The sequence below is a fragment of the Harpia harpyja genome, chromosome 16 (assembly GCF_026419915.1).
Source record: "Harpia harpyja isolate bHarHar1 chromosome 16, bHarHar1 primary haplotype, whole genome shotgun sequence".
NCBI lineage: Eukaryota > Metazoa > Chordata > Aves > Accipitriformes > Accipitridae > Harpia > Harpia harpyja.
Window position 1 is genome coordinate 4,075,549 of NC_068955.1, and position 25,131 is coordinate 4,100,679.

General features: G+C 42.2%; 2 protein-coding genes across 4 annotated transcripts in view; one reads left to right on the top strand and one right to left on the bottom strand.

Moving 5' to 3' along the window:
- Nucleotides 1–345: 345 nt before the first annotated feature.
- RHCE (Rh blood group CcEe antigens) lies at nucleotides 346–13,769 on the bottom strand. Of its 3 annotated transcripts, none has more exons than XM_052810388.1 (11): nucleotides 13,644–13,769; nucleotides 10,548–10,583; nucleotides 9,110–9,296; nucleotides 8,735–8,885; nucleotides 7,920–8,061; nucleotides 5,065–5,225; nucleotides 4,616–4,753; nucleotides 4,244–4,374; nucleotides 3,250–3,329; nucleotides 2,043–2,116; nucleotides 346–1,427 (listed from the first exon to the last, which is right to left on the bottom strand). In XM_052810388.1, the coding sequence occupies exons 3-11, from the start codon at nucleotides 9,274–9,276 to the stop codon at nucleotides 1,401–1,403; spliced, it is 1,071 nt and encodes a 356-aa protein (XP_052666348.1). In that variant the 5' UTR covers nucleotides 9,277–9,296; nucleotides 10,548–10,583; nucleotides 13,644–13,769; the 3' UTR covers nucleotides 346–1,400. The 3 variants fall into 3 exon arrangements, with proteins under 3 accessions (XP_052666348.1, XP_052666347.1, XP_052666346.1); XM_052810387.1 differs by lacking the exon at nucleotides 13,644–13,769 and adding an exon at nucleotides 12,616–13,209; XM_052810386.1 differs by lacking the exon at nucleotides 13,644–13,769 and having other exon boundaries at nucleotides 10,548–10,861.
- A 438-nt stretch (nucleotides 13,770–14,207) lies between these two features.
- The window catches only part of MACO1 (macoilin 1), a 30,505-nt gene continuing 19,581 nt past the window's right edge, over nucleotides 14,208–25,131 (top strand). The window contains exons 1-3 of the mRNA XM_052811170.1: nucleotides 14,208–14,456; nucleotides 23,622–23,763; nucleotides 24,469–24,595. Coding sequence (XP_052667130.1) covers nucleotides 14,377–14,456; nucleotides 23,622–23,763; nucleotides 24,469–24,595 — 349 coding nt within the window. The 5' untranslated portion in view covers nucleotides 14,208–14,376. The remainder of the gene's footprint in view (nucleotides 14,457–23,621; nucleotides 23,764–24,468; nucleotides 24,596–25,131) is intronic.

A 25,131-nucleotide genomic window follows, 5' to 3' on the forward strand; every position in this document is an offset into this window, starting at 1 on the left:
ACTATTACACAGGTAGTAGCGTGTTAACTGTGAGATAGTGTGACTATGTAAGTGTGCGTCCAGGCTGAATGCAGGCAGCCAATAAACTCGGCAGATCACTGGCTATTTTGTGACCTGGAAGTAAGAAAAACTGTCCCTTCCTCTGCAAGTAATTTTTCATTACTTGAAACCTGTCTCACACTTCTTTCTTTAACTGTAGTGATTTACTTTGCTTAATCCCGAATGAATGGAGGTCAGCATGCATTACTGCAGTGAGCATCAAAGAACTCATGCCTTGTTTTCAGTATGACATTTTTCCTCATTGCTTCATTTTTAAGCAAGCGTGCTGAATAAATAAAAACAATCAAATTTTGACTTTTTTATTAGGTAAGCATTTTTGAAAGAGTTTTTCTAGGTCAACTAGTTTGAAACAAAGAAGAAACACTGAAGATCACAATCCATTTAAAAACAAGGGTTTGCTTGCACAGAATCCTCTGCCTGGTCAGGCCCTAGCTCATGCACCAAAGCCTCCTGCTTGTCTCTGAGTAAAACAGCTCAACATACAACACTTCAGAAATGGGGTCTTAGTCTTGGTACCACGCAGTACCAAGGACTATTCCCTCAGTCTCTCCGGTTGTCTACGCCTTTAGGGCAGCCAGGGCCTTTTGGGCAGCTGTGACCCCATGGTGGTGCAGACTGTCACTGCACAGACAGGCTGTTCTGAGGTTTGCTGCCAAACTTTGAATACAAGTAAATACCATTGATTTCAGGGGCACCATCCACAAGCAGAACAATTTAACTTCTTGCCATTTGAACTTCCAAATAGCTAGCCTGAGCCAAGTAATTATAGATTTTTCTTTAAGCAGTCAGATAACTCAAAGAGTTCAGTCTGGCAAGATGCAGAGTTCTGGCCCTGATCCAGCTTACTCATCAAATCCTTGCTTAACAAGGCCTTCAACAGAATTAATTTAGCTTAAAAACAAGTACTTGAATGCTTCGCTAGATAAGAATGAGTATGTACTCCTTGAAAAATTATACTTTAAAATACATATTTTGGCTTTTAAACTTGGGAGCTAAAAATAGTTTAAAGTTTCCAAGCATTTTTATTGATAAGCCATTACAGCAATTAATGCAGCCAACTTTTTTGTACGTATCCCACAAAAGAATATTTAAGGTAAGACCACCAAAGCAGAAAAGCTAAATGCAGCTTGAGTTTGCATCTGTAAAGTTACGCTCTGTATCTCTGAAGAATAACTACAACAGTTTATTACTAATTTTTTGTGGGATGCCATTGGGATGGCTTTTTTGAGCCTGAGAATTGATACTTAAGTGCTCTTTCAACCCATTGTAGCTATTCATTTTCTCTAGTGACACACAGGAAAAGCTTATCTTGGTCAAATCTGTCATCTGGGTTCCTCCATTCAAAATCCAACAGCCAAATGGGGAAACTGTGAAGACAAACATTCTTGTATCAGAACATTTTATGCATCAAATCATCATATGAAAAAGGCAATGGAAAACCTTATCAGAAGCTTATTTTCATCCATTTCTTTTTTCTGTAATTCAGATATAGCATCACATTCAGCAGCTAAAGGTGCCCAAGGCCTGTGTTTGTGCATCAGACTGAACAGCCGCTCTGCACCCATGAAGGCCAGGAGGCTTGGTCTGTCTGCATAAAAAGCACCTTCCATTCCATTCACTGGCTTCTAAAAATCTCTCTCTTAGATGCTGCTCAAGTCTCCTCAGGGACTGTGTATGAAGCACAGAGGCCAGGGCTGTCAATCCCAGAGGATGTCTGAGCACCTAAGATTACGTGTTACAACAAACAAGATCATTTCAATTCAGCCCTGTGGCTGCCAACAGCTCTGACAATCTTAGCTGAAGACTACATGCATTTATAATGTTCAGGCTCTGAATCAACTGTGGGAACAGTTCATCCATTTCAAACAGGGCATCCAAAATGGAATTATCCTTTTTTTTAATTCAAATACCTGGAGTTCTTCATCAAGGTCAACAAGGTGCTATATATGCTCCCACAAAGTTAATTTTACATTGAAACTTACCTCCCAATAAAACTGGTCTTCAAAGTACTTTGATACAGGGATGGTCTTAAACAGTTTGAGGTTTACGATTAAACCTATTTGTAAAAACACATATATCCAATATAAATGTGTACATCAGGGAAAGGGGAAGATTGTGTGTAACTGGAGGTTTCTTAGTAACACACATCCAAATGTAACATAGATCAAAATACACATTCAGAACTAAATGCTTCAGCAGAGCCCCTTGACTCAAGCTGACCTTAAATACAAGCAGAGAAGCTTGCCAGGATCAAGGCTTGTGTTATTAAAAATTAATTACTCTAGGTAAAACCCCATTAAACAGCCTGCCAGATTCTAAAAATACATCAAAAATTACTAACTTCTTGCATGAAAAATGCCTGTGTATGTAAAGCAATTGGGCTTATCAGCACTGTTAGCTTGGGATTTCAGATGGAAACATCTGGATTTTTAAACAATTGGTTAAACACTGAATGTTTGATTATTTTAGCTGAATGTTTTTTTAAAATCTGCTTGATTAGCTCAACTTCTTAATTACACTGAAGGTAATGCAGAGGTTTCAGATCAATTAAAGGACAAAAAAAAAATCAAAATTATTTTAGATTGTATCACACAGCAATTTTCATCTGCCATTTCTCTTTTATTCAAGACAGTTAACAGCTGTAGAAAAATAGCAGCTGCCATAAAACAGTATGTCACATGGGAAACACAGGAGCCCTGATGACTGCAAACCACTAGTGATCAAAGGCCTAGCGCTTGGCTGATGCAAGCAAGCTACTGACATTTGTGAAACTTTGCAGATTTGTACCAACTGGCCTAAAAAGTGACAAGCTCTAGACAGCATTTTTCTGTCACTGAGAATACCCAAATGTAAAAATATTTTCATCCTCACACATCTCCTGTCTGAAATTTGAAGGCAACTGTTAAGCATCTATTAAAATAAACTTCACCAATGAAAGAATGGTGCTAATAGGTTATTTATGTTGAATACATCTCTTCTTCAAAAGTCTGGCTTTGAAGAGTCCCTGGCATTCATGTTTCCATGGCTTCTACAATTAATTCACCCATAGACACATTTCAGAGCCCCAGTTAAACTGGGCTCTTTCTGCAAGGGGTTGCACTGGCATGATAGCAGGTGCAATAAGGTGACATAACCCTTGTCCCGAGGAAATGAGGAAGATATTACTGAAACATGTTTTTCAATACTGACCTGTAATAAAACCTGTTATCAAGGCAACACTGATGGTCAGGCAGAAGGCACCAATAGGAATCATGACCAAATAATCCAGTCTGAAAAGCAAAACAAGTGTTTCACCTTTTACAGTTGCTGAATTTAACATTAAGACCGTTAATAAATCTCTATCTACACAGCATTTTACATCAAAACCTCTCATAAAAATTCTGTTACTCTCAAATCTCTCTGCAGCTGCAGTTAGATGTTTTAAGAGATTCTATCAGAAGCCTAATACAGACTTCAGAGGACATATTTTGCCCTTAGAAACCATCACTATGGTACTAAAACTTCATTAAATTTGTTTGTTTCAGTAAGAACATGACGAGAAGTGTAAGGACCTTATGCCACACTGTGATTCATTCCTGTGTAAACAGAAAATCAGAGAACTTCTTGTATGACGACACAACATGAGCTTGATTTGCAAAAATGAGGTGCAAGTGCCAGATCAGAACAACCTATGGAGAACATTCTTAGCTGACCCCTTCAGCTTTTGCAGGGTATCTCCCCAAGTATATTTTCCAGTTCAGTGTCCAGACTGGCTTTAGTCCAAAGTGGCATTCTTGCCCCTGACTCAGAGTTAAAGCCTCATTCAAAGAGAAATGCTGATTTCTGCCCCTGCTGTATTAGCATACAAAGCTCCCCAAAACACATCACAAAAGCCAAAATCAGTCTTGGAAGGATGCATATCCCCAGCCTTCATCTCCTATGTCTGCTGTATTTAATATCAAATATAAAGGGAGACAGAAAACAGGACTAAAAGCTAGTATTAAAAGTTTTGATCCAAACTCTGCTCAACTCTCAAAGTCTTTGTTACTGACTTTTTTGGACTTAAGAGATTATCTTAGGTTATCTGGTATAAAACGATTTATCTGTGATGGTGTTCGGGCTTTCTGTATGTGTAAGAACTCAAGAGTTGACATGACAATAATGATTAGCTAAGCCTATTACTTAATAGCAGTGATTTATGTACCTTGGTGAATTGGTCCAGTCTTTTAATACTAAGAGAACAACCTGGGCAAGAGCTCCAAGCACACCAGGCAAGCCAAAAGTGAAATGAATTCCAGAGGTATCATGAATCTTGAGAGCAGGATGCAGGCATCTCTGGGAGGAAGAAAAGGTTTAAGTGATACACCGAAACACAAGTTGATAATAGCATATTGTCTATTGCAGACCTAGAAAATGAACTTTGGTCTTCGAAGTTGCAATCCTGCGCTCTGCTCAAATGACTTCGGGTTTCCTAGCTTTAATCTCTTTGAAAGAGAGGTTTCCCTTGAGGTATCCTACATTGGAAAAGAAATTTATACAGCTTATACAAAAAACAATTTCAGGTTTTGGGTATTACCTGTAAACAGTAAGATCCTAATACGGCTATCCCACTGGCAAGCAGACCCAAAATCATTGCAATCCAAGGATACTCGATAATGTGTGCTGCATAACCAACAGTGACCCCACCAGCTAGTACTGCACTGTGGATATCAGTCTGTAAAATAAAACAACAAAAACATGGAGTGAGAATTCGGTCATCACTTACAGGAGCTCAGTATCATAGATTGCTATTCTCATGCAAGCGCAATCTCTTTAGGGTGAATTTGGGCCACTGTATACTGTAAATTACAATCTGAGAACATAATTTCTAAGGTACAGCTTCAGTGTTCTGCTTGGGAGGCTAATGATGACTGTCAGGCTGAAAACCTGGACTTGTTTTTATTTAATAGCTATTATACTTCCAATGTATTACTGAGAGAACAGAAAAATATCTTCTCCATGCAGTGATTTTCTCTCATGTCTTACCATTCTGAATTTTCCATCCTTTGCAGTCAGAAGAGACAACACGAAGGCAGTTACAGCACTCACTGCAAGGGCAAAGTAGGTGTTGTAGATTGCTTTGGTCTTGTCTTCCACAAGTAGTACAGAATTGAAGCTTGGCCAGAATACCCAGAGAAAGAGAGTACCTTGGAGACAAAGACAAGCAACTATCATTACCTGCTCTAACACAGTGAATCCATCACCGGCTGTCTCTGGAGGGCTCCACCCCGCATTTTGCATTTGCTATAATTCCCATTTTGTAAACAAAGGATAACAATTCACAATGCAGACAGCCCTGAGAGTTACCTGCTATACCAACTCCTTCCCAGAAACATACCACTGTAATGTCAAACATACAGCCAAAGCACAGCTCTACTGGCATCTGGCTGGTCCTTTGCAGAGTTGAAGGTAGGATTCTCTATTCAAGAAAACCTTTTAACTTCAGCTTTGTGCTATCGTCCCCTTAAATGCAGGTTCAGATACAAGTGGGAACAATCCCAGTGTTGATTTCCAAACGATCAGCATCCTGCCTGTTCTGCACAGGCATGAGGGGCTTGCTCCAATGTCCTTGGCCAAAATTTCTGCTTATTTTCATGGAACTGTGGAATAACTGTTCAAAACCAGCTGCAAGAGAGAATGAAAGCAAGCCAAGGAGGAAGAGAAAACAGCTCACATGGTACAAATCACTATAAAGAAACACAAAGTCCCCTTTGGAATGTCTTTTACCTTGGCTGCCAGTACAACTGGTACTGGTTGTCTTGCTTCCTGGCAGGGTTTGAAGAGAAAAAGAGGATGAACTGGATTATAAGAACAGAATCCTCTCTACCTCTACTAGGATTGCTCCAGGGGAGGGCTAAAGACCAATAGCTGGAGCTGAGGTGATCATGCTTCACCAACTCAGCTACACACAGCTTAACTTCCTTGTTATTTGTGAAAAAGTTACCTACCGAATAGCTACTCCCTAGTATATGGGTCCAAAAGAACAATTTACTTTCCTCCTGTAAGATCACTGCACGGTGTCACACTTTCATAATCACATAGGCTAACAATAGGAATGAAAACAGGTTCTTGTGCTTCTATGACCTGGGCCCTAATTGTCAGCATTTAGGAATCTCAGCCTCTATAAAACAAGTTCACTGCTTGGCAGGATACATCTTTTTCTATGTGCATATGGATACACACGCACAGATGAAATTCCAACCAGCAGAGGGAAGTAGGTGGCCTCACACTAAGTCTAGTTGGACCACACATGGCAATCTGTGCCTCTGCTCCCTGAGTTAAGCATAGCTCTAAGTGCACAGATGACAATACAAACAAGCAACAGTTTATTTTGCCTTGTCCAGTCATTATTTTTTGCTGTCCAGTCAACTTCCATAGCTAATGTTCTGTTCTCCATCCTACAGAGGTACCAGACCCCTGTGCAATTCACCTGACAGTAAAACTTGAAGTGTTCTTGTTCAAGTCAATTAAGAAGTGACACAGGCATTGTCACTATACAGCACAATGGTTAACTCCAGCTTCTAGCAACCCTGGCAGCTACTGCTTTTGTACAAGCTTATCTTGGCTCCTTGAAATCCAATTTCCATTGCTAATTTTCACCCTTCCACTGCACCAAGGTGGTGATAACCATGCCTCTCAGACAAGAGAGGCCATTTTGGCAATTCAAAACCTATGGCAGCAGTGAGGACTGGTGGAATGGTCCATACTATGACAATCTTATTTCCATTGATTAGTCAGTCACACACACACACAAAAGTATCTACTAATGCCACTGAAGCATTCTTACGAGTATCTGCTCAGCTATGGAAATAAAACAGTCACCATATGAGTCCAAATGCGGGTGAAGACCTCGGCACCCTTCGCACAGCCCTCAGAAGCAGGATGCAAAAAGGAACTGTGAGGAATTTGCCTGCCCAGCTGCTCTTTTCTACCCATGTTAAGTTAGAAATTATTCAAGACATGGCTATATGATTACTCCAAATAGCAAGCACTTGGTTGTAGCTGCACTAAAATTATAATGAAGGCTTAACAGTGTCTTGTTGAGTTAGATTAAAATACTGATCTTCTTGAATTCTCCAGCAAACCAAGAACTCCAGGGACTCAAAAGAGCAGCATTTAAATTTCTCTTTCCCTCAACTGGGCGAAGACTGACCAAGAATTAAGACTCTGTAGGCCTTTGCAGAAAGATCTTAGCTCAGCTGGTGGCAGTTACATAACAGAAGTGATGATTATAAAGAAACCAAATTGCTTCTTTAAGAAAAAGAATGGAACTCCTATACATTCAGCCTATCATCACCCAGATCCTTCCTCGTGTGCCTGTCTGTATCACATTCCCCACCCTTCATCAGGCTTTTATCTTTTCATTTACGTTACTAGGCAGGGACTGCCTTTTTTTATATCTCTGTACAGCACCTTGCAAAACAAAATTGAGCCTTGGCCCCAGCCGGGAACCGTAAGCACTCCTGAAATACAAGTAATGACCTCAACTTTGGTGCATAGGTCCCTTACCAATACGCCTATACAAGCCCAAAGGGGACAACTTAGCTGGGAGAGGGAACGGTTAACCTGGCATAGCCTTTATGCTGAGACTGACAAAAGCACACTAAGCCACAGCCATTGCAGGAGTGGCTTATATGCCTGGTGGGAAACATGCTGAGACTCACCAACTCATTGTCAGAAACCACGAACCACAGCAGCAGCAGTTTTCTATGCTTGGCTGCATTCAGACCTGCACTTTGGATGCAAAAGCTTCAGTGTGCTGTGGCCAGCCCCTAGAAACATTCCTTATGTTCTTACTGCAATCTCTTCTTCCAGCTGAGACATTAAAGCAAATGCCTTACCTAACATTGACAACAAATCCGACTTTGGGGTACTTGCATTCTTCTCAGTCCTTGGTGATGGCTCAGAGAAGTGTGAGGAGACTGCCAGACCAAAGTAGGCTCCAAACAGGTGAACATGCATCATGCTGATATTGTCTAGAACCTGTATCAACGGAAGAATCAAATTTGTGGTTTATTTCATCCCACAGGAAGCCTTTGGTGCAGTTCCTGATACAGTTGCTCATGTAACCTCCCTATAAGCAATTTCTTTTCACAGTCCCTCAGTTTATGCATGAGTTATTTATGCGAGATTAACTTATCTGAATTCAGTGCAGCACATAAACACACAACTCATATACAGAGTTTGGGGTATGTTTACATTGTACATTAAATGCAAGTCTGACTCTGCTGCCCATACTGGGCTGGTATACCATTCACAGTGGAAATCTTCCAGACTGAACTGACACAGGGAGGAGGTAAAGTTTAAAGGCGATTAGTGCCTTAGCATAGGTCAAGGCTTTCATTCATGTGTTGGGGATGGTCAGGGCATGGGCAAGGCCAAATGCACTACATCCCAATCCATCAGATCAGCTCACCCTTTCAGGCCAGGAATATAGATATAGGCAATTATATAGATAAAGAGTGCGCAGGGTTTGGAGTTCTGTGTCCTTAAGTCAGACTTCATCTCTTAATGAAAACATGGCCACAGTCTAACTGAGATGAGATAAAATACACTGATGTTCCTGTCAGCAGAGCACTAACAAACCACCAAAAGGCAACATTCCAAAGTCCCAGTGAAATTTTCCCCCATGTGCCTGGAAATCATACTACAGTACCTGCAGGAATGTGGTGTTGATCAATCTGCTCATATGGAAAGCTATTATCTCCACAACTGCCATCAGAATTAATTGCACAGGATTAGTCTTCCCAAGAACAGCTCCAGTGGAGATGACCACAGCAGTCATACTCACAGCAGCCTTTGTTATTCTGCGATAAAAGAAAGAAAAAAATAATTCTGTATCAGGACCACACCAGGGCCAAGAAAGAAAGAATGACAGACAGTAAAATGTACTTAAAAACCCAAAGCCTTCTAAAATGTCTGCAGATATGACTATGCTAATTCACAAATAGGTCCATATAACAAGGCATCATCCTTCACAAAGAGCAATCAGCAGTTCTAGATTATTCCAATTCTAACAGAAACTAATTACCTTTTCAGACCATCTTCGTAGTCCCTTTGAAGAAGCAAAACTAATAAATCTTCTATCAGCACAGAGCATTGGACACCAAGTACAATGATCAGGAGGTTGAATCCAGTGCTGCTAAACCCGTATCTTTTCAGAAATGTCAGGAAAAAGCCAAATCCAAAAATCACCATGTGGTTGACATCTTGAAAAGCTGCATGACAGAAAAGACGAAGACAGCAGTGACATTATTAATGTAGACTGGATTTCTGGTTAAAAAAATTAATAAAAAATCACAATTAACTAAGAAGCCTTCAGATAAAAATTCAGGTGCCATTATTATTGAGTGAAGAATTCCAGAGCTTTCTTTCCAATCCATAAGTAATGAGAAAAACAATACCCTTGACGCTGAATTTATTTTTACAAAGTAATCAGAATGGATGCCATAGGATGGGGGTTGAGGGGTCAAAAAGCACAACAGAAATTAAGTACATTTAGCAATGAAATTTGGACATTCATTTAATGAATTTGAAGAGCTTAAGTTGGGCTTTTCAGGGAGAGTTACTGTGAATTAGTGCTGATTCATTCCTTGAGGGCATTAGGGAAGAAATGAGTTACAAAGAGAAACCTGTATGAAGCCCTCATCTGGGTAGAAGGAACAGAAGCAGCAGTAGAAAGAGTTTAATACGGAAACCAGCACCATTGCATAAAAGGAAGAGGCCGCCCAAGATATAAGCTCTTGGGTCTGTAGCCCTGGAATTGTCCCCCGGGACATGCTAACAGTCATATTCTCATATGGTTGTGCCAGTCTCTACATATAGCAAAATATTAAACTGCTAGTAAGTAGGTCTCATTTTTCCAGCTATAAAACTGGGAGGGTAACACAAGAATGTCATGAGGATTAATCAGCTCATATTTGCACAACACCATAAATACATTACACACTATGGCCATAGCATAATCTGCTAATACATTCCTTTGATCAATGCACAAAATAAATCTCCAGAATATATTTAAACTCTTAATTCCACTGTATTAACTTCATTTATTTACATCAAGCATTCAAACGGAAACTACTGCCATCCTGAATTCTTACTTTGTAGCACAACAACGCCTTCACATGCCAAGACCTCACAGAGGTAGGCGCTTAACATAGAGCAGTGCCTGCTCTCAGAAGCTTTGTTGTTCATAGTAGCTTGCTACCTTCACAGGAGTCAAGATTACCACAAACAGGCAGCAGAAAACAGACCAACAATGCAATTTAGTATCACTTACGGTGTCATTCACTGTCATTGGTTTGATACAAATACACACCATACATAGCAAGGTAGGGTACTTAAAGGGCAGTAAAAACACTCTACTTCTCACTAACAATTACACAAACCTACTGAATCCCATCTCTATTGCACTGCAAAATAAAAGCAGGCATTAACCCTTCCTTTCACAGCAACACTTCCAATCTTACCTGGGTAGGAGATGGTTGATCCGGGTGCATCATCATCTGAGAACAAAAAGTAAAAGAGGATAATCAAAACAACTTCCAGAAAAAGGATTATCCATGGCACACTGTTTCGGAAGTTGCGGTATTTAGAAGGCATTGTGCCCTAGACTACATTAAGCACAAACACATTAATATTTTTTTCTATAAAAATGTTCCAGTAACCGCAAACCAATAGAAAAGGAGTTGTGGGGGGAAAGGAATAAAAACTCAGAGCGATAAAAAGCCCAAGAGGCGTCAGCAAGGAACAGCTCCTTATCTGTGGCATGTCAGGAGCCCAAACTTACCACAACTGACATGGACTGAACTCAAAAAGTACTCATGAACACAGACGTATCAAGCTGTCAATACTGTAATGCTCCAGGATACCACCCATACAGTACTTTGGCTGCTGTTGAGCCTTACGTATCAGCTAAATGACAAGTAAAGAAGAACATGGACTCACAAGAACAGGATGTTGAAATTCATGCAAAAACATTATTTATTTACATTGCTCATATCCATGGGAGACCCAAGTCCCTTCATGTAAAGGTCAGGGAAGGTCCTGTTGAGATTCTCAATGTGATTCTCGGGTTGGTTAGGCTATAGCTCTACATCCATGTCCCACGACAAACCTTCTCATACATGATGAATCCAACCCAACACCAGAGAATCAAGAATCTCTGGACACGCAGAGGTGATGTAGCATTTCTGATGCTACTTGTAAGATTGGTCTATTGGTTATACTATGGCTATGGAAACAGCTACAGTGAACACTCTGGAAGACCTTGGTAATCCCCAGGCTGGGAAGTCGCAGGCAGACAGCACTGTTCAGTGTGCTGCTGGCTTTTAATTGAGAACCAAACCACAGACCTACACCCTCCTGATTCTTTAATTCAGACCTAGCCTTCATCCAGAAGTGTACCAACTTCTATTACCACATTGTGGCTACACGGTACCTGTTGCTTTACAGGTTCTGAGCCTTTTGGTAAGGCAAAGGCTTTTTTTAGTTGTTGTTTTTTTTAAAGCAGGAGCCACTAGAACTAGTATTTTGGGCACATAAGCAGGGCTATATGGTGGAAGCTAACTATGTTCAGTATATCGCTGTGCACAGACGTCATAATTTGTTAGATAAGATTATTTGGTTGTTGAGGACAATTTATGAATCCATAATATGAACATTACCATCTTCTCAGTATTCAGTGTGCTTTTGGTAAACTGAACGCTTCTTTGTTCATGTAGTCCAGGAGATTAAAGTACTGTAATTATGCCTCAGACTTTCTACTTTGAGGCCATTTCAAACTCAGTGCTGTGCTTGCATGCTGGGGGTTGAGATAGTAACAATGCGTACAAATGCGTAGAAAGCCACCTACTGGTGACAGAAATATCTGTCAGACAAGCACATACGCAGAAAAATTCCTGTTCACTTGTATTTTAGGACATTCCTCCTGCAAACCCAGGCCGTATGGCACAACAGTAGTTTTCAAGCCATCTGTGAAAGGTTTGCATTTGTGGTGGTAACTTGCACCTTCCTCACACGCAGTATCAATTTGCTTTACCAGCTTTTAGTTAGGCCTAACAAAACCGTCAAGTATCCTTACCCCCATTTCAGAAACTCCTACATAGCATTCAAAGGACTTTCCCAGCCATGCAGAGCGCTGCCCTGACTTCAGAAAAATCCTGATACAGAAAGATCTACATTCAGCTCCTTTTTATAGGAATTCTGTGATCACGTGGGTAATTCAGACAGAACCAGAACACCTAGTGAACTTTCTCTAGACAAGAAAAAAATAGCTGAAACAGCAATTTAAGAATTGATTTAGCTAACTGATGCAGTGTCTTTATGTGGTTTATAAATGCGATATATCTAATTAGCTTTCATTTGTTTCCTGCAAGACAAACCATTAGGACTCATACCCAGGGTAAGAATGACCCAAAACTCCTTCCACCATTTTGCCATGGCCAAATGAACACAACTAGCTCTTTTGACACTTGTTACCAAATCTGCTGTCAGCATTAACACTCAGGGAAAATACACCAAAGGCTAGGAATTTACCCATGTTTTTCCCTCAGGGTGACTTGCCACACCGCCAACGCTGATGCTCGGACTTCCAGCCTAAACTCCCTCACGGACAGAAAGACCTAAGCTCAGTGATCTCAGACAGGGGGAAGTACAAAATAACTTTCAGATTAGAGCTCCACTACCAGCAAAATATCCCCATCGGCTCAGCCAAGGGGGCCAGCAGCCTCAGGTGCACTCCTCTGTGCCAGTTTTAACGCCACATCGGGACTCACACTCCTCAGACTCAGCCCAGCACCGCGTAACCCTTGTTCAGGGAGGCCCGTTAACCCCCAGAGAGGCCTGGCAGGTCCATGACACCCCACCCAGCTCCGGGCGAGGCCGGAGAAGAGAAGGGCAGCACGGAGAGGCGCTGGGCGCCCCGGGCACCACTACCCTCCAGTCAGCCAAAGGGCGGGCGGAGCCGAGGCGGGCCTAGCCGCGTTGGCGGCCTCCCTCGGGCTCGGGGGCCGCCATTGGTTTCCTCACGGTTATCCACAGTCCAAAAGGGACCACAGGCCTTGGGGTGGGGGCTCTGCCGAGCGGCCACCGGAGCGGGGAGGCCCAAAGCCCGGGCTCCGGGCCCCGAACCGGCGGCGGCGGCGCGGGGAGGAGGCGGCGCCCGGCCGTGACTAGGCAGGCCCGGGCGGCAGCAGGGGCGGTGGGAACCTCCCCGCCCCTCGCCTCCTATTGGCTGAACACCCTCCCCTCCCAACAGGCCTCCCTTAGGGACTAGCCTCCCATTGGCCCAAGGCTGGCGTCCCTCATGGCCCCTGATTGGCCCATCTCCAGCCATCGTCCGTCTTTGGCCCGATCGGGGAAAGAGAGGCTGAGTCGCCCCGCCCCCCCGGCTTCCTGCCCCGCGATTGGACCGATCGCTTGTCACTCTGCTGTGTGGGTTCTTTATTGGCTGGAGGAGTCCGTCAGTCAGTCTGAGGGGGTTTTTTTTTTACCCTCTGGTGAGCTATCAGCCCAGGGCCGCGCTATGGGGGAAGCACAGGGCACGACAAGCTGCCTCCACTTACCTTTGCACCTGAGACTTAGCTCTCCTTTTCCCAACAGCCTATTTGCCAGAGAGGTTGTCAATCAAGTGTGAGGGGCGGTACTTCAGTGCTACGGTGACAGAGGAAATTGAGCCCTCCTTCTTCCGTTTCCGAATGGATAGCTGAGCTGTCCTTTGATTTTTATTTGTCTCTTCCATTGGGCGGTTTTGCTGTCGATCACAACACGGGGCGAGAACCAGCCCAAAAGGACAGTAGGCGGGAGAAGAACAAAACCTACTCAGGGATTGGCCCACAAGCCATCAATCTGCGAATCATTCTCTCTGACGGGTTCTCGCGGCCGTCAATCAAGGGCGTGGGCGGGCCACCCGATAGAGCGGGGCGGGACCAACTTTCTGATGCCGCGATGGGCCTCCCAGGCCGTCCGTCTGCCTTTCCCCGCTGCCGATTGGCCGAGCACGCCGTCATTCCAGCGGGCTCAACCGCTTGATTGGGCAGCGCCGGGAAAGGCGGGGCGCTGCGCGGCGGCTGCGCGGGGGGACGCGGCGGGGAGGGACGGACCAGGAATTATTTTTATTTCTTTGTTTCCCGGGGAAAAAAAAAAAAAAAAATTAAAAAAAAAAGCCCCGCGCGAGCGAACCCCCCGCGGGGGCGGATGGTGCTGCCGTGACCGGGGCGGGTCGGGGCAGCGCGGGGCCGGGGCTCACGGCGGGGCCGGCCGGGCCGGGCTGGGCCGGGCCGGAGGGCGACCGGGAGGATGAAGCGGAGGAGCGCGGACTGCAGCAAGCTGCGGCGGCCGCTCAAGCGGAACCGCATTACCGAGGGCATCTACGGCAGGTACCGAGCGGCCGCCGGGGGGGTGGTGGTGGTGAGGAGGAGGAGGACGGGGACCGGGACGCGCTGCCCCGGTCCCCTCGCACCCCCGGTCCCCCTCAGCGGCTGCCCCGCCCCCGCCCCTGTCAGCGGGGGCCGCGCGCGCCATGGCGCCCCGTCTCCCCTCAGGCGCTGCCCCGCCCCGCGGCCTGGTCGCGCCGCCGCTAGGCCGCACCGGCCCCTCCGCCTGCCCTCCCTTCCCCATCCCCTCACCCGCTCCCGGCTCCGCCGAGACGTCGGGAACCGGGGAGCCGGGGTTGGGGGGGGGGGGGGGAGGGAGAACGCGGGGTGTGGGGGGGAGCTGCTGGCCAAGGTCCTGTCGGCGCTGCCTGGAGGAAGAAGCGGTGAGGAGCCGGTGGGAGCCTACCCCCACCCCCCGCCACCACCACCACCACCCTGGGCTTCGCACCTGGGGAGGTTTCCCGAGCGGGTGGGTTCTCACGGCTGGGTTTTGCCAGTAGCGCTAAACCTGCGAACTGCGTGCTGCGGTGGTTCGACAGCGGCAGCGTGGTGGAGCGGGCTAGCATCTGGGTTGCTGGCTTTTGGCGCGCGGCAGCCTTTCGCGCTGAGGTTGAGAAACTTGGTTTTCACGTGGTGGTGAAGCTACCTGTGCTGTGGCCTCTGCGGTGGAAGCGGGCGAGAGCGATAGGTGTAGCAGCGAGGGATGCAAGTAAGAGCTTGCGTGGGTCGTGCCTGGAGCAGGGATGGATGGCCTCGTGGCGGTGAAAACGCAGTGGGTGTCTGACTTGCCTCTGACATACGAAATGAGAAGGGAAACTGTGGTGAAATGAGATCCACGTTCTTAGGCGCGGAAGGTACCTCATCGGTGTCTTGGAATGAGGGCATGCTTTCCAGGTGTCCACATGCAGAACGCACCACCAAAGCACAGATTCTTAAGCGTTTGCTTGTTGTGAGCATGTTTTAAATAGTATTTTAGAGCCCTGCCCTCCTGAGTATCTAAGTATGCTAAGTTTTATATGAAATACAACAATTAACGTATTTCTGAATAAAGAGCGGTTTATTCTAGTAGAGGCTGGAAAGATGGCTTTTGAAAGTTCTAGTGAGCGTAATGTCCCATATCTGTTTCTAGTTGAGTTGAGGTTTATGTACGCAGTGGCTGGAAACTTGAGCAAACTCATACAATGCAGATGTTAGCTTTGCATAAGTGAAACAGTTGATAGTGAGCTCTGACTGTAACAAAACTGTCACAATATACTGCTTATCCTAGTTGTAGTGAATCTCTACGTGAGAGTAGAGAGTATCTTGTTGCTTTAGACTCTTTCAGGTGTTTAGAAAACGGTGCTTGGAATGTTAAAGAAAAAGCATCCATTGCTTAAAAGTTAATATTTAAGACGGCTAGTCTTAGGAAAATAATTCAAATATAAGCAATTCCTTATATAATTACTTAGTTTTCCAAAGTCATTCAAAATCGTGTGCTTTCCATTACCTTTGAGGTGACTGGCTGGAAAGGTGGAGTGAGAGAAGGAGGGAAAACCAGAAAAAGATGAGAACACCAGATGATGAGTGTGTTCAGCATGTAGAGCTGTTGTAGTTGTGTGAACAGCTGAGACAGATATCTGGCTTCTTGTACTAACTTCTCCTGGAATGCTTTAGTTCAGAAATAGGATTTTTAGCCTTTGTTTCACGTGGCATTTTGATAAATAGAAGTAGTCAGTGATTTCAAAGTACTGTCCCACAGAAAGAAAAGAGAAGCTAGCGTAAAGTCTTGCCTCTTTGGAAATCTAACCAGGGAGAGGTACTTCTACATGCATTGTGGCTCTTTCTCTTGTTTCTTTTGCTCTCCTTTTTCTCCTTTTTTTTTTTTTTTTTTTTTAACCTCTTCTTTGCCCCTCATAATTCAAAGAGATTACATACAGGTAGCTTCTCATATAACTATAGATTTCTAAATTCTTGTAACTACTACAGTTATTTACTCAACTTATCTTAATTGTCACCATCAACTTACACAAACCCAGTAAATACAGTTATCAGTAGGTAGCATCGTAGTGTTAGAAGCTAAGCAGCTAGGCTGAACAAACAGCATGATTGAGATACTTAACTCTTGAGGATTTTTTGTTTGCTTTTAAAATTAAGACCAATTTTCCCATCCTTGTTCCCTCTCCAATCTTAAAATGCAGAGCTAGGCACAGCTGTCACTAATCGACACATGTGAGCGTAGCTGAGAGCTGCAAAGCTGAAGAGTTTTGGAGGAGGTGAAGCAATGAAGGAATTGTCCTGCAGTAAAACTCTGGTGGCAGGGTTTTCTACATGTGTAAATCTGAAGCAAATTATATGAAGTGATAGAAAAATAATTTCTAGTCACAGAAGAGAGTTAGAAATGTAAAATCCTGGATTGCATTGAAAAATGTGAATATCCTGTCTCCCTGAATGTTAATTTTTTTGCCAACTTCTGCAGTATCCTTTTTAACAAGTTGATCTAAGGTTCACAACCTTTCTTATTTGAAATTTTACAGCTGTAGTTCTTTAAAGTACCTTCCCCAACGTTCACTACCTAGATTAAATGGACTGTTTGGCCTCAGCCCTTCATAAACACTTCCAAAGTTATTCCTGACCAATCTTCCCCCCCTGCCCCTTCCCCACCAAATTTTCAACAGCTGCCTTCCCTGTTCTTCCTTATACTGCTTTTTACATTCTGCTGTTTTTCCTTCCTTTTGCTTTCTGCCTTTTTTACCCCTTTTTTTCCCTTTCAGTTTAGTTTTACTCCCCATCTACAGCTCTAAGGTACTTCAGGCTGTGTGCAAGCGCTGCGTAACATGGCATACCAGCACTGCCATTAGCAGCTTTGCTCCCGTGTACTGCGACTGAAGCCTTGGATGCCAGTGGTACAGTATCACAGCTTCAAGTGAATATTGCTACCTGTACTCTGAAAAACCTGATGAATCCCAGTCTAATACCATGTGCAAGCGCAATAAAGACTTATGCTATTTAGAAGTATTACAGTATCTGTGGAAAGAACTTTATTATAATTAAAACATAACTGTGCTTTCAATAGATCTCTAAAACCAACAAACTAATGGTAGGAATTGTGAGATCTCTTGTTATTTCCACAGTGTATGTTCAAAACTTTGCCTTTTCACTTCTTAAGCTATCCGTTGCCATTGTTTTACAATGCTTGAGTGATTAACATTTTATACCTTTGACACTGTGCATGCATTAAAACCTTAATTGTTAATTAAAGTATTCATTGCAGCTTGTCATCAGTTAAGCAATTAAAGTTTACTTGTTACTGCTTGTTTCTAACTCTTCCCAGTCCTCATCCTTGATCTATTTAAAATACTTCAGCTTTATTGCTGTTACTGCTTGTTTTGGCTCTACTGAGTCATATTGGCACTTGGTACCAATTTTGTAGCTGGTTAAGTTTCAAGATGAATTCCACATGTTACTGGCTTAACTTATGCTGTCACATCAGCTGACTTATGCTATGTATCATGGGTTTCCTGACAATAGTCCTTAAACACTGTATGTTCCTTTAGAATTAGGATTTTTAGCCTATATATATATATATATATTGCCCTTTATCACAGGCATTACCTGGGCTGGCAGCCAAGTGAATGCCTGGGAGGATGTGTATGTGTCTGTAATCTCCAAGTGGTTACTGAGATACCCACTGATGGAATAAAGGCAGTCTGTGCCCCTGGGCATCTCATACTGGGCAGCATTACTTGATACCATGATCCCTTTGCTAAGATACTCATGTGGTTCTGTATGCCACCTAACTTCTGATATGGCTTATTTCCAAGGCCTTGAGTTTTGACTCTGCTGACAGCCAAATAAACTGTAAGGAAAAACGGTTCATTACTAACTCCAGGAATGTGGCCTTTTTTTAGGCTTTTTTTTTTCTTTTTTTTAAATCCATAACGATTATTCCTACTGATTTATTCTGGCACTTTTTTATAAGCTTCCTATACGGGGAAAAACATTTTCTTCTCAACCTGCCCTGGAGGTCTGTAACAAACCAGCAGTGCTACCTTTTAGTACTTAAATTTAGGTCTCAAATCTAATTTAGCTTACATTTAAACGTGTTCTACTGTGTCAACCCCAACGGTACATGTAATATTGCTTCCCTCTGCCAGTGACTTTCATTCCCTGCACACTGCAGTTCCTCTAGCTTTATGTGTTCTGTACTCTGGTGTTTTCAGCTGAGTTACCATAGTGGGCTAACAGTTTCTCTTGTTTCAGTATTACAATACTGATTGCTGATTATATGCCTGTGGTTCAGCAGTCTATCACACTTGCTTCCAGAATTACTGGAAGGGTTTTCTATTTTATCTTCCTTTACTTACATTTCCATAGTTTGGTGATTGATATATTCTATGCCATATCAAGACACTGAATAAGTAGTCAGGGAGGTTTCCTGGGATTCTTTACATTTCTCTTCCTTTTCAAAAATTTAGTTGGCAAGTGTTTCACATAATAGTTTCCAATATACATACCACATCCCAGCAGTCATATTTTCTGTCTTGCATACTTGCTGTGCTCGTTCTGTACTACTTTTTTAATCCACTAGTAATAATCTTACATATATATATATATTTGTGTGTTTACATATATAAAGCTTTTTTATTTGAAAATCTCCAGTGATATTCAGTCAGCATCCCCACTGTTCTGTCTGGCATTGGATGGGTAACCTTGAGATGGTGGTTGTTGACTCCTTGGTAATTTCACAGCTATGCTAAATTTCACCTTTCTAAAGCCTACCTCTGCATTTAGCACTCTGCCAGCCTTAAGATGCCTTCCACTCCATTGTCTTGTGTGAGTCAGGCTGCAGAATGAAACATGCCATCAGTTCTGTTAAGATTCACTTTCCAGCCTTTGGGACTTGCTGGTAATAGTGGGATAGAATAGAGCCTTGATTTGCTACCAGTTTGGATTTGGGGTGCATAATTGTGTGTTTTTTCTAGTGATTTTTTGGCAATATTTTACCTTACAGCAAGCACAATATCTGCTTCTGTGGGGCAGTAAAAAGAGAACAAAGAACAAGAGGGGGGAAAAAAGGGGGGGGGGGGGGAGGAAATGGCATCTGGCACTTGATGGGGGGGAGAAAGAATAAGGAGGAAAATTATTTGTTTGAAAATTCGAAGGGGGAGCACAGCCACTGTTGGGCTCTGAATAAATCTTTACGTTCAGTATACATTAGCAATCAATTGACCTTCCACAGAATTTGCAGCAGTGTAATCACTGCTCCTTCCCCCTTGGTACCCTGCTCTTCTCATGAATGTGTCCATCCTTCCCCCTCGTCTTGTATTACCCTACAAGATTAGATACCGTATGCTGGTTTTATAGGGAAAGCCCTGTCTTCCTTAAACCTCTGTCACATCACTGAAGTCAGCTTTTTTGACATGTGTCAGAAAATTGGATAACCCAGATTTTAGGTATTTATCTGCAACAATCTTCCCCTGTATTGAGAACAAACTTGGAATTATAATTGGCATCATGGAATATATTTGAGCCTTTCTAACATAAGGGCTACACAGGTTAGAAAGCACTTCTGCCTAGTGAATGTTATCTCTAAGTGAGGATACTGACGCAGCAGCTATCAAAATTGGAGAAATGTGTGGATGTGCCCAGAAAGATCAATGACTATCAGAGGTTCACAGACACCAAATGGCTGGTGCTGGATTCCGAAGGAGTGCCAGATGAGTGTGCTGGAGAGGAGGTGCAGTGGGGACAGAAACTAGATAACAATAGAAATGCGCTGAAGGGAAGAACCATGTCTGGAAAGAATCAAGGGATTGAAGAGCAAAGATGAAGTAAAAGTGAGAGCAGAGAAAGGGAGGAGGGCTATTGCTAAATTTTGTTAGTCATTTCATTCAGGTCATCTTATTTGAACGGTCTGTCGTATGAAACAAAACAGCTGAAGAGTGATTAGCCTGTCCAAACGAGAGGTCTGTTAGCCTGTTTTTCTTTGGGGTTTAATTCTTGCTGGACATTTTTCAGCTATCACTAATTTAAGTGTTCACTGAAGAGGTGTCTGTTCACTAAGCACTTGTAAATTAACTGATGAACTGTGTGCTTGCCAGGAACAGCAAATCCCGGTGTGCAAGCGTACCTTTATGGAAGAAGGGAAGCCGAGATTTGTGTTCCTTTCTTCTTCCTACAAAGATTCATTGCCATCTGCAGACTGCAGTGTGCAGCAAAGACACCCGAGCTGGTTGTAACCCAGCAGTGTATGTAACCGTGGCAGCGTGGATGCTCAGCACAGTGTGTAAAACCGGCCCATTTCGAGGAGGCGGCTTATGTCTTTAGGCTGCTACCTATGTCGATTTTAAAGCTGGGGTGGAGTGTTTCGTTATGGACTGCAGTCTCTGACTCTGCAATCCTGCATGCTTTAATTGGGGGCCGCAGGGGGTCCTGAGGTAAAAAACCCAACTGACTGAGTATAGTACCTTTAAAATGTTTTCTATGAGTGCGTGTATGCATGTGGACTCATGCAGTTGAATGCATATGTAGACTATATTACACAAAAGTGAACTTTGTTGCTGAGGCCAACATAAGTGGATGAAGTCTTTTATAAAAGGAAATAACTTTCTTGTGCCTTAGTCTTGTACTCATTAAATTCTTAATTGCTTTTGAGTCCTTCAGATGACTGAGAAGTAGGCTCTTTAATATTGTTGGGAAAACCTTATTACAAATGTTGTATTGTTACAATTCCACTTTAAAAAGTGGTAAATGTCACCATGGCCTTTGGATTGATATGAATTTAATATTAGAAATCACTTTAATGGCTGTATTACAGAACTCTTATTCAGCAAATGCTTTAACTTAGAGTGGCACTTAACAGTTGAAAAGCATTAGTTCTGACAACCCTAATTTGCTAGGAAAAATGTAGTCTCTCTGTAGATTTCAGTGGCAGAAAAATAAACAATAACCATAACTTTAACCCAGGAAAAAGTGCCTACACAACACAACTGCTTTTCCAGCTAAACAGACAGAATAATGATTGCCTGGGTGTGATGCCTTTATGTATTTTCTCAAATCTTAAGAGCTGCACATGTACAATTCAACAACATGGTCAAAATGAACAGAGTGGTGACTGCATCCCCAAATGCCTGTCACCTTTTATGTCTAAGTATTCTCTGAATGCAGCTGCTTTTTACAGATTTCTGTTGAGGATGTAGACTTTAAATATGCAAGCATAATCTTGCATATTTAGGCAAACATTAGCATTTAAGGTTTTTTGGTGGGTTTTGTTTGTTGTGGGTTGGGTTTGGTTTTTTTTAATATTTATACTGTAGTTTCATTCTTCTCGAAGAGTAATTTTTGACTAAGTGGCTGGGAGTGGTTCTATAAAAACTGAAAAAAGCAGTATCTTAAGTTTTCCAGGTGTGTGTGTCATTAATTTTGTTTCCATTGAATTAAAGTGCTTCCTGTAGCCTCTTTACTTGCATTTTTTTTTTCAGCCCCATTATGTTAAACTCCAGATACAGAATATTCAAAAAAGTGGGTGGGGGGAAGCCGAGGTGGGTTAAATGTAGGAATAGTTGCTTATTTGTCTCGGACTTCAGAAATGTATTTGCTATGAAGTCCTTCTTTAGTTTGTGCTGATTTAAAGCATGTCCTTGTGTGAGCATGTTTGAGAGCATATATGTAAGTGGTTCCACTGAAGCAATTCCTTTCGGGGGCCTAGTCACAGTGAAAACCTTGGCAATGGACTTTTAGGGGAGAGCCTGATAACATAAAGTAAGTAAGAAAGCTAAGCAAAAACTCTTCCATTGGGGGAAGCTGTAGGGCCGGGACAGTTGATAAGGGTCACTTTCATGCACATGCAATTAATCTTTGATTCACAAGAAATCAAAAGTGTTTTCCCAGTCGTGTGGTTTAGAAGCTGACCTTGTGTTACAAGTAACGTGAGTGATAATTGGACAAGTAGTTCAGTTGCTTCTAAACTTCTGTTGGTTCGTAACAGTTTTTGTAGAAGTTTTCTATTTTGTATCTTCTCTGAAGCTCTGAACAACTTCCTAAAAAAGCCACATGTCTGTGAACAGTGCAGAAACTTGACCCTACCTGGCACTGTGCATGCAAACTCTTGGCAACTTATCAGTAAACATTCCAGGGCAAAGTTCTACTGGTTTTGTTGGCAGTATGATAGAGGAGGAAAAATAAGTTATCACAAGGAAAAACTGCCCTTGATTTAAAGAATAAAAATATATTTTTAAAAATCCACCTTTGTTACAACCCAATACAGTGTAACAAGGTAGTTGCATTTTGGGAAACTGGAGTAACATACTAGATTTCTGGGTGCTGGGTTTTAGGGGAAGAGGGGTTTTGCTTCCTCCTTTTTTTAGCAGAATGGATTGGGCTGATCCCTCAAGTGCTCCTGTGTCAGTTAGGTGCGATCTCAAAACATTTTGAGCTCTGTAGCCAAGAAGGATCATCAATGGTTTAAAATGCAGGACTGAGAATAAGGGAATGTGGCTTTGAAATAATGCAAAAAATAGAAGTTAGACTGTCTGCTCTCAAGTCTCATGTGCCTCCATTTTTCTGTTAGTTTGTTGTTTCTTTTTTTTTAATGGATGCATTTACTTTAATATGGATGTTTTCAAATATAACACTGACAACTCAGTATCAAAACAGTCTTCCTAATTGCTATAGTTATAGGCTTAAAATATATCTCAGTTTATTGGTGTTGCAGTTTGTCTGTGTTAAATGTGGAAAATGAGTGAACATCTGCAGTCTGTTGAGGAGAGGGAACACAGAAATTTCTGAGCTCCAAGAGTGCAAACTAGAAGGGAAACACTTCAGCTGTGATAGCATACCTGTTGGCAAGACTTTGCTTTGTAAAAATACACTGCAAAGCTTAAGGGAGATTGTTGCTGAATGTCTTGTAAGAGCAGCAAGCCTTCTGTTTCTTTGCTACTTTAAAAACAAATGCAGTTGAATATAATTAACTTCATTAGACCAAACCTGATTTTAATGTAATAATAAAACTACCTATTTTGTAAAATTATCTTGAATGAAACTTTCTTATCTGTATTACAGTTGTCTATAGTTTTTATTCCTGAACTTTTAATTTAAAAAAAAAAAAAAGAGTATTAAGTCTCTCTATTGGAAACACTGACCTGAAATTATCCTTTTTTTTTTTTTTTTTTTTTTTTCCCCCCCCCCCAGTACTTTTCTGTATCTGAAGTTCCTGGTAGTGTGGGCCCTAGTACTGTTGGCAGATTTTGTCCTGGAGTTCAGATTTGAGTATCTGTGGCCATTCTGGCTCTTCATCAGGAGTGTTTACGATTCCTTCAGATACCAGGGTTTGGTAAGTATAACACAAAATTGCTGTCCCTTTGTAGGGAAATCCTGCAAAGTTTCAGGGCATATTCCATGTTATACAACTAACTTAATGGCGCTGATGATCATTTTCACAAGAGGAGGAATTTTCTAATGACTAGGTGACCTGGGCTCAAGGCTCTTCTCTCTGACTGCCTATTTTATCTGTGGCAAGTGGCAGTGACATACATAGCTATCAAATTTTCACCATAGGAAAATACTGTTTGAATTCCTGAGATTAGTGAATTGGTTTAGGTCCCTATATAACAGGCTTTTGTTTAAAATGAAACAGAAGCCCTTGCCTGTTTAGATATTTACTACTCTTTCAGAGTAAATGACACTGCTGGTTGTTTGGTGGTTGTTTTTTTTTTTTTCCAGAAGGAGAATATAGCAATGATAATACTATATCAACGGTGTAAATGAAAGTCTTCAAACAAAATAATAAGGAATAAATATAGCTGTTTGGAGACTCCTTGGAAGAGTAGATGGGTGCAAATTCACAAATTGTGCCTGTTCTCTCTTAATTGGCTAAGTTTCTACTTTCGTTGGCTAGACTGCTCCATTTCTTTGCCCTGATTATGAACAGCACTAGTGTTTCTATGTTGAAATCATTGTGGTGTCACCATTAATAAACTGGTAATTGCTGGAATAAACCAAAACACTCTTCTTTCCCCCCACCCCTCCTTTCTTTTAGGCCTTTTCAGTATTTTTTGTTTGTGTAGCATTCACATCAAATATAATATGTCTGCTCTTCATACCAATACAATGGCTGTTTTTTGCTGCCAGCACGTATGTTTGGGTACAGTATGTCTGGCACACAGGTAGGTCACTATTCTTTATTTACAACTTACTGATTTGAATGTATATCTTACAGCTTTTAGTAACATGCAGAAACCCTATTCTATTTGTTACCACATTTGTTTTAATGCCATTTTGTTATAGTTAAAAAATGTTCTTTTGCTTTTGTTGGTATGCCGATTTGCACTTGATACATGTCTGGGTGCATCTTGTAGTTATCATTAAAGCTTGACCAATGGAACTGAAGGTGTATAAACAGGAATTCCAGAGCAGTAAAAAAAGGAAAAAAAAAAAAAGAAAAAAAAAATTTCCTGACTTCAAAACACTTCTGCAGCGATTCAACAAATACAGAGCACATACAAAAAGTTTGTGAAACAGTGTTACTTTCTTCCTACTACTCGATCAGTGTGCTGTTAATTTTGGATATTATCATAGTTTAAATTTGTATTAGTCAAATCTTTGTGTCAACTGGATTCAGTTTCTGAGCAAAAAGGCTGGTAATACCAGTGGCTGCCCCAACAGTTTGAGACATGTATGTAGAAATCTTCTCCCCTCCCCC

Coding starts and splice junctions, on each gene's coding strand:
- RHCE (XM_052810386.1), bottom strand. CDS start 10,680: ATGCCTTCTAAATACCGCAACTTCCGAAACAGTGTGCCATGGATAATC. Junction 9,297..10,547: donor ATCAACCATCTCCTACCCAG/GTAAGATTGGAA, acceptor TCTGTCATGCAG/CTTTTCAAGATGTCAACCAC. Junction 1,428..2,042: donor AAGACCAGTTTTATTGGGAG/GTAAGTTTCAAT, acceptor TTGTCTTCACAG/TTTCCCCATTTGGCTGTTGG.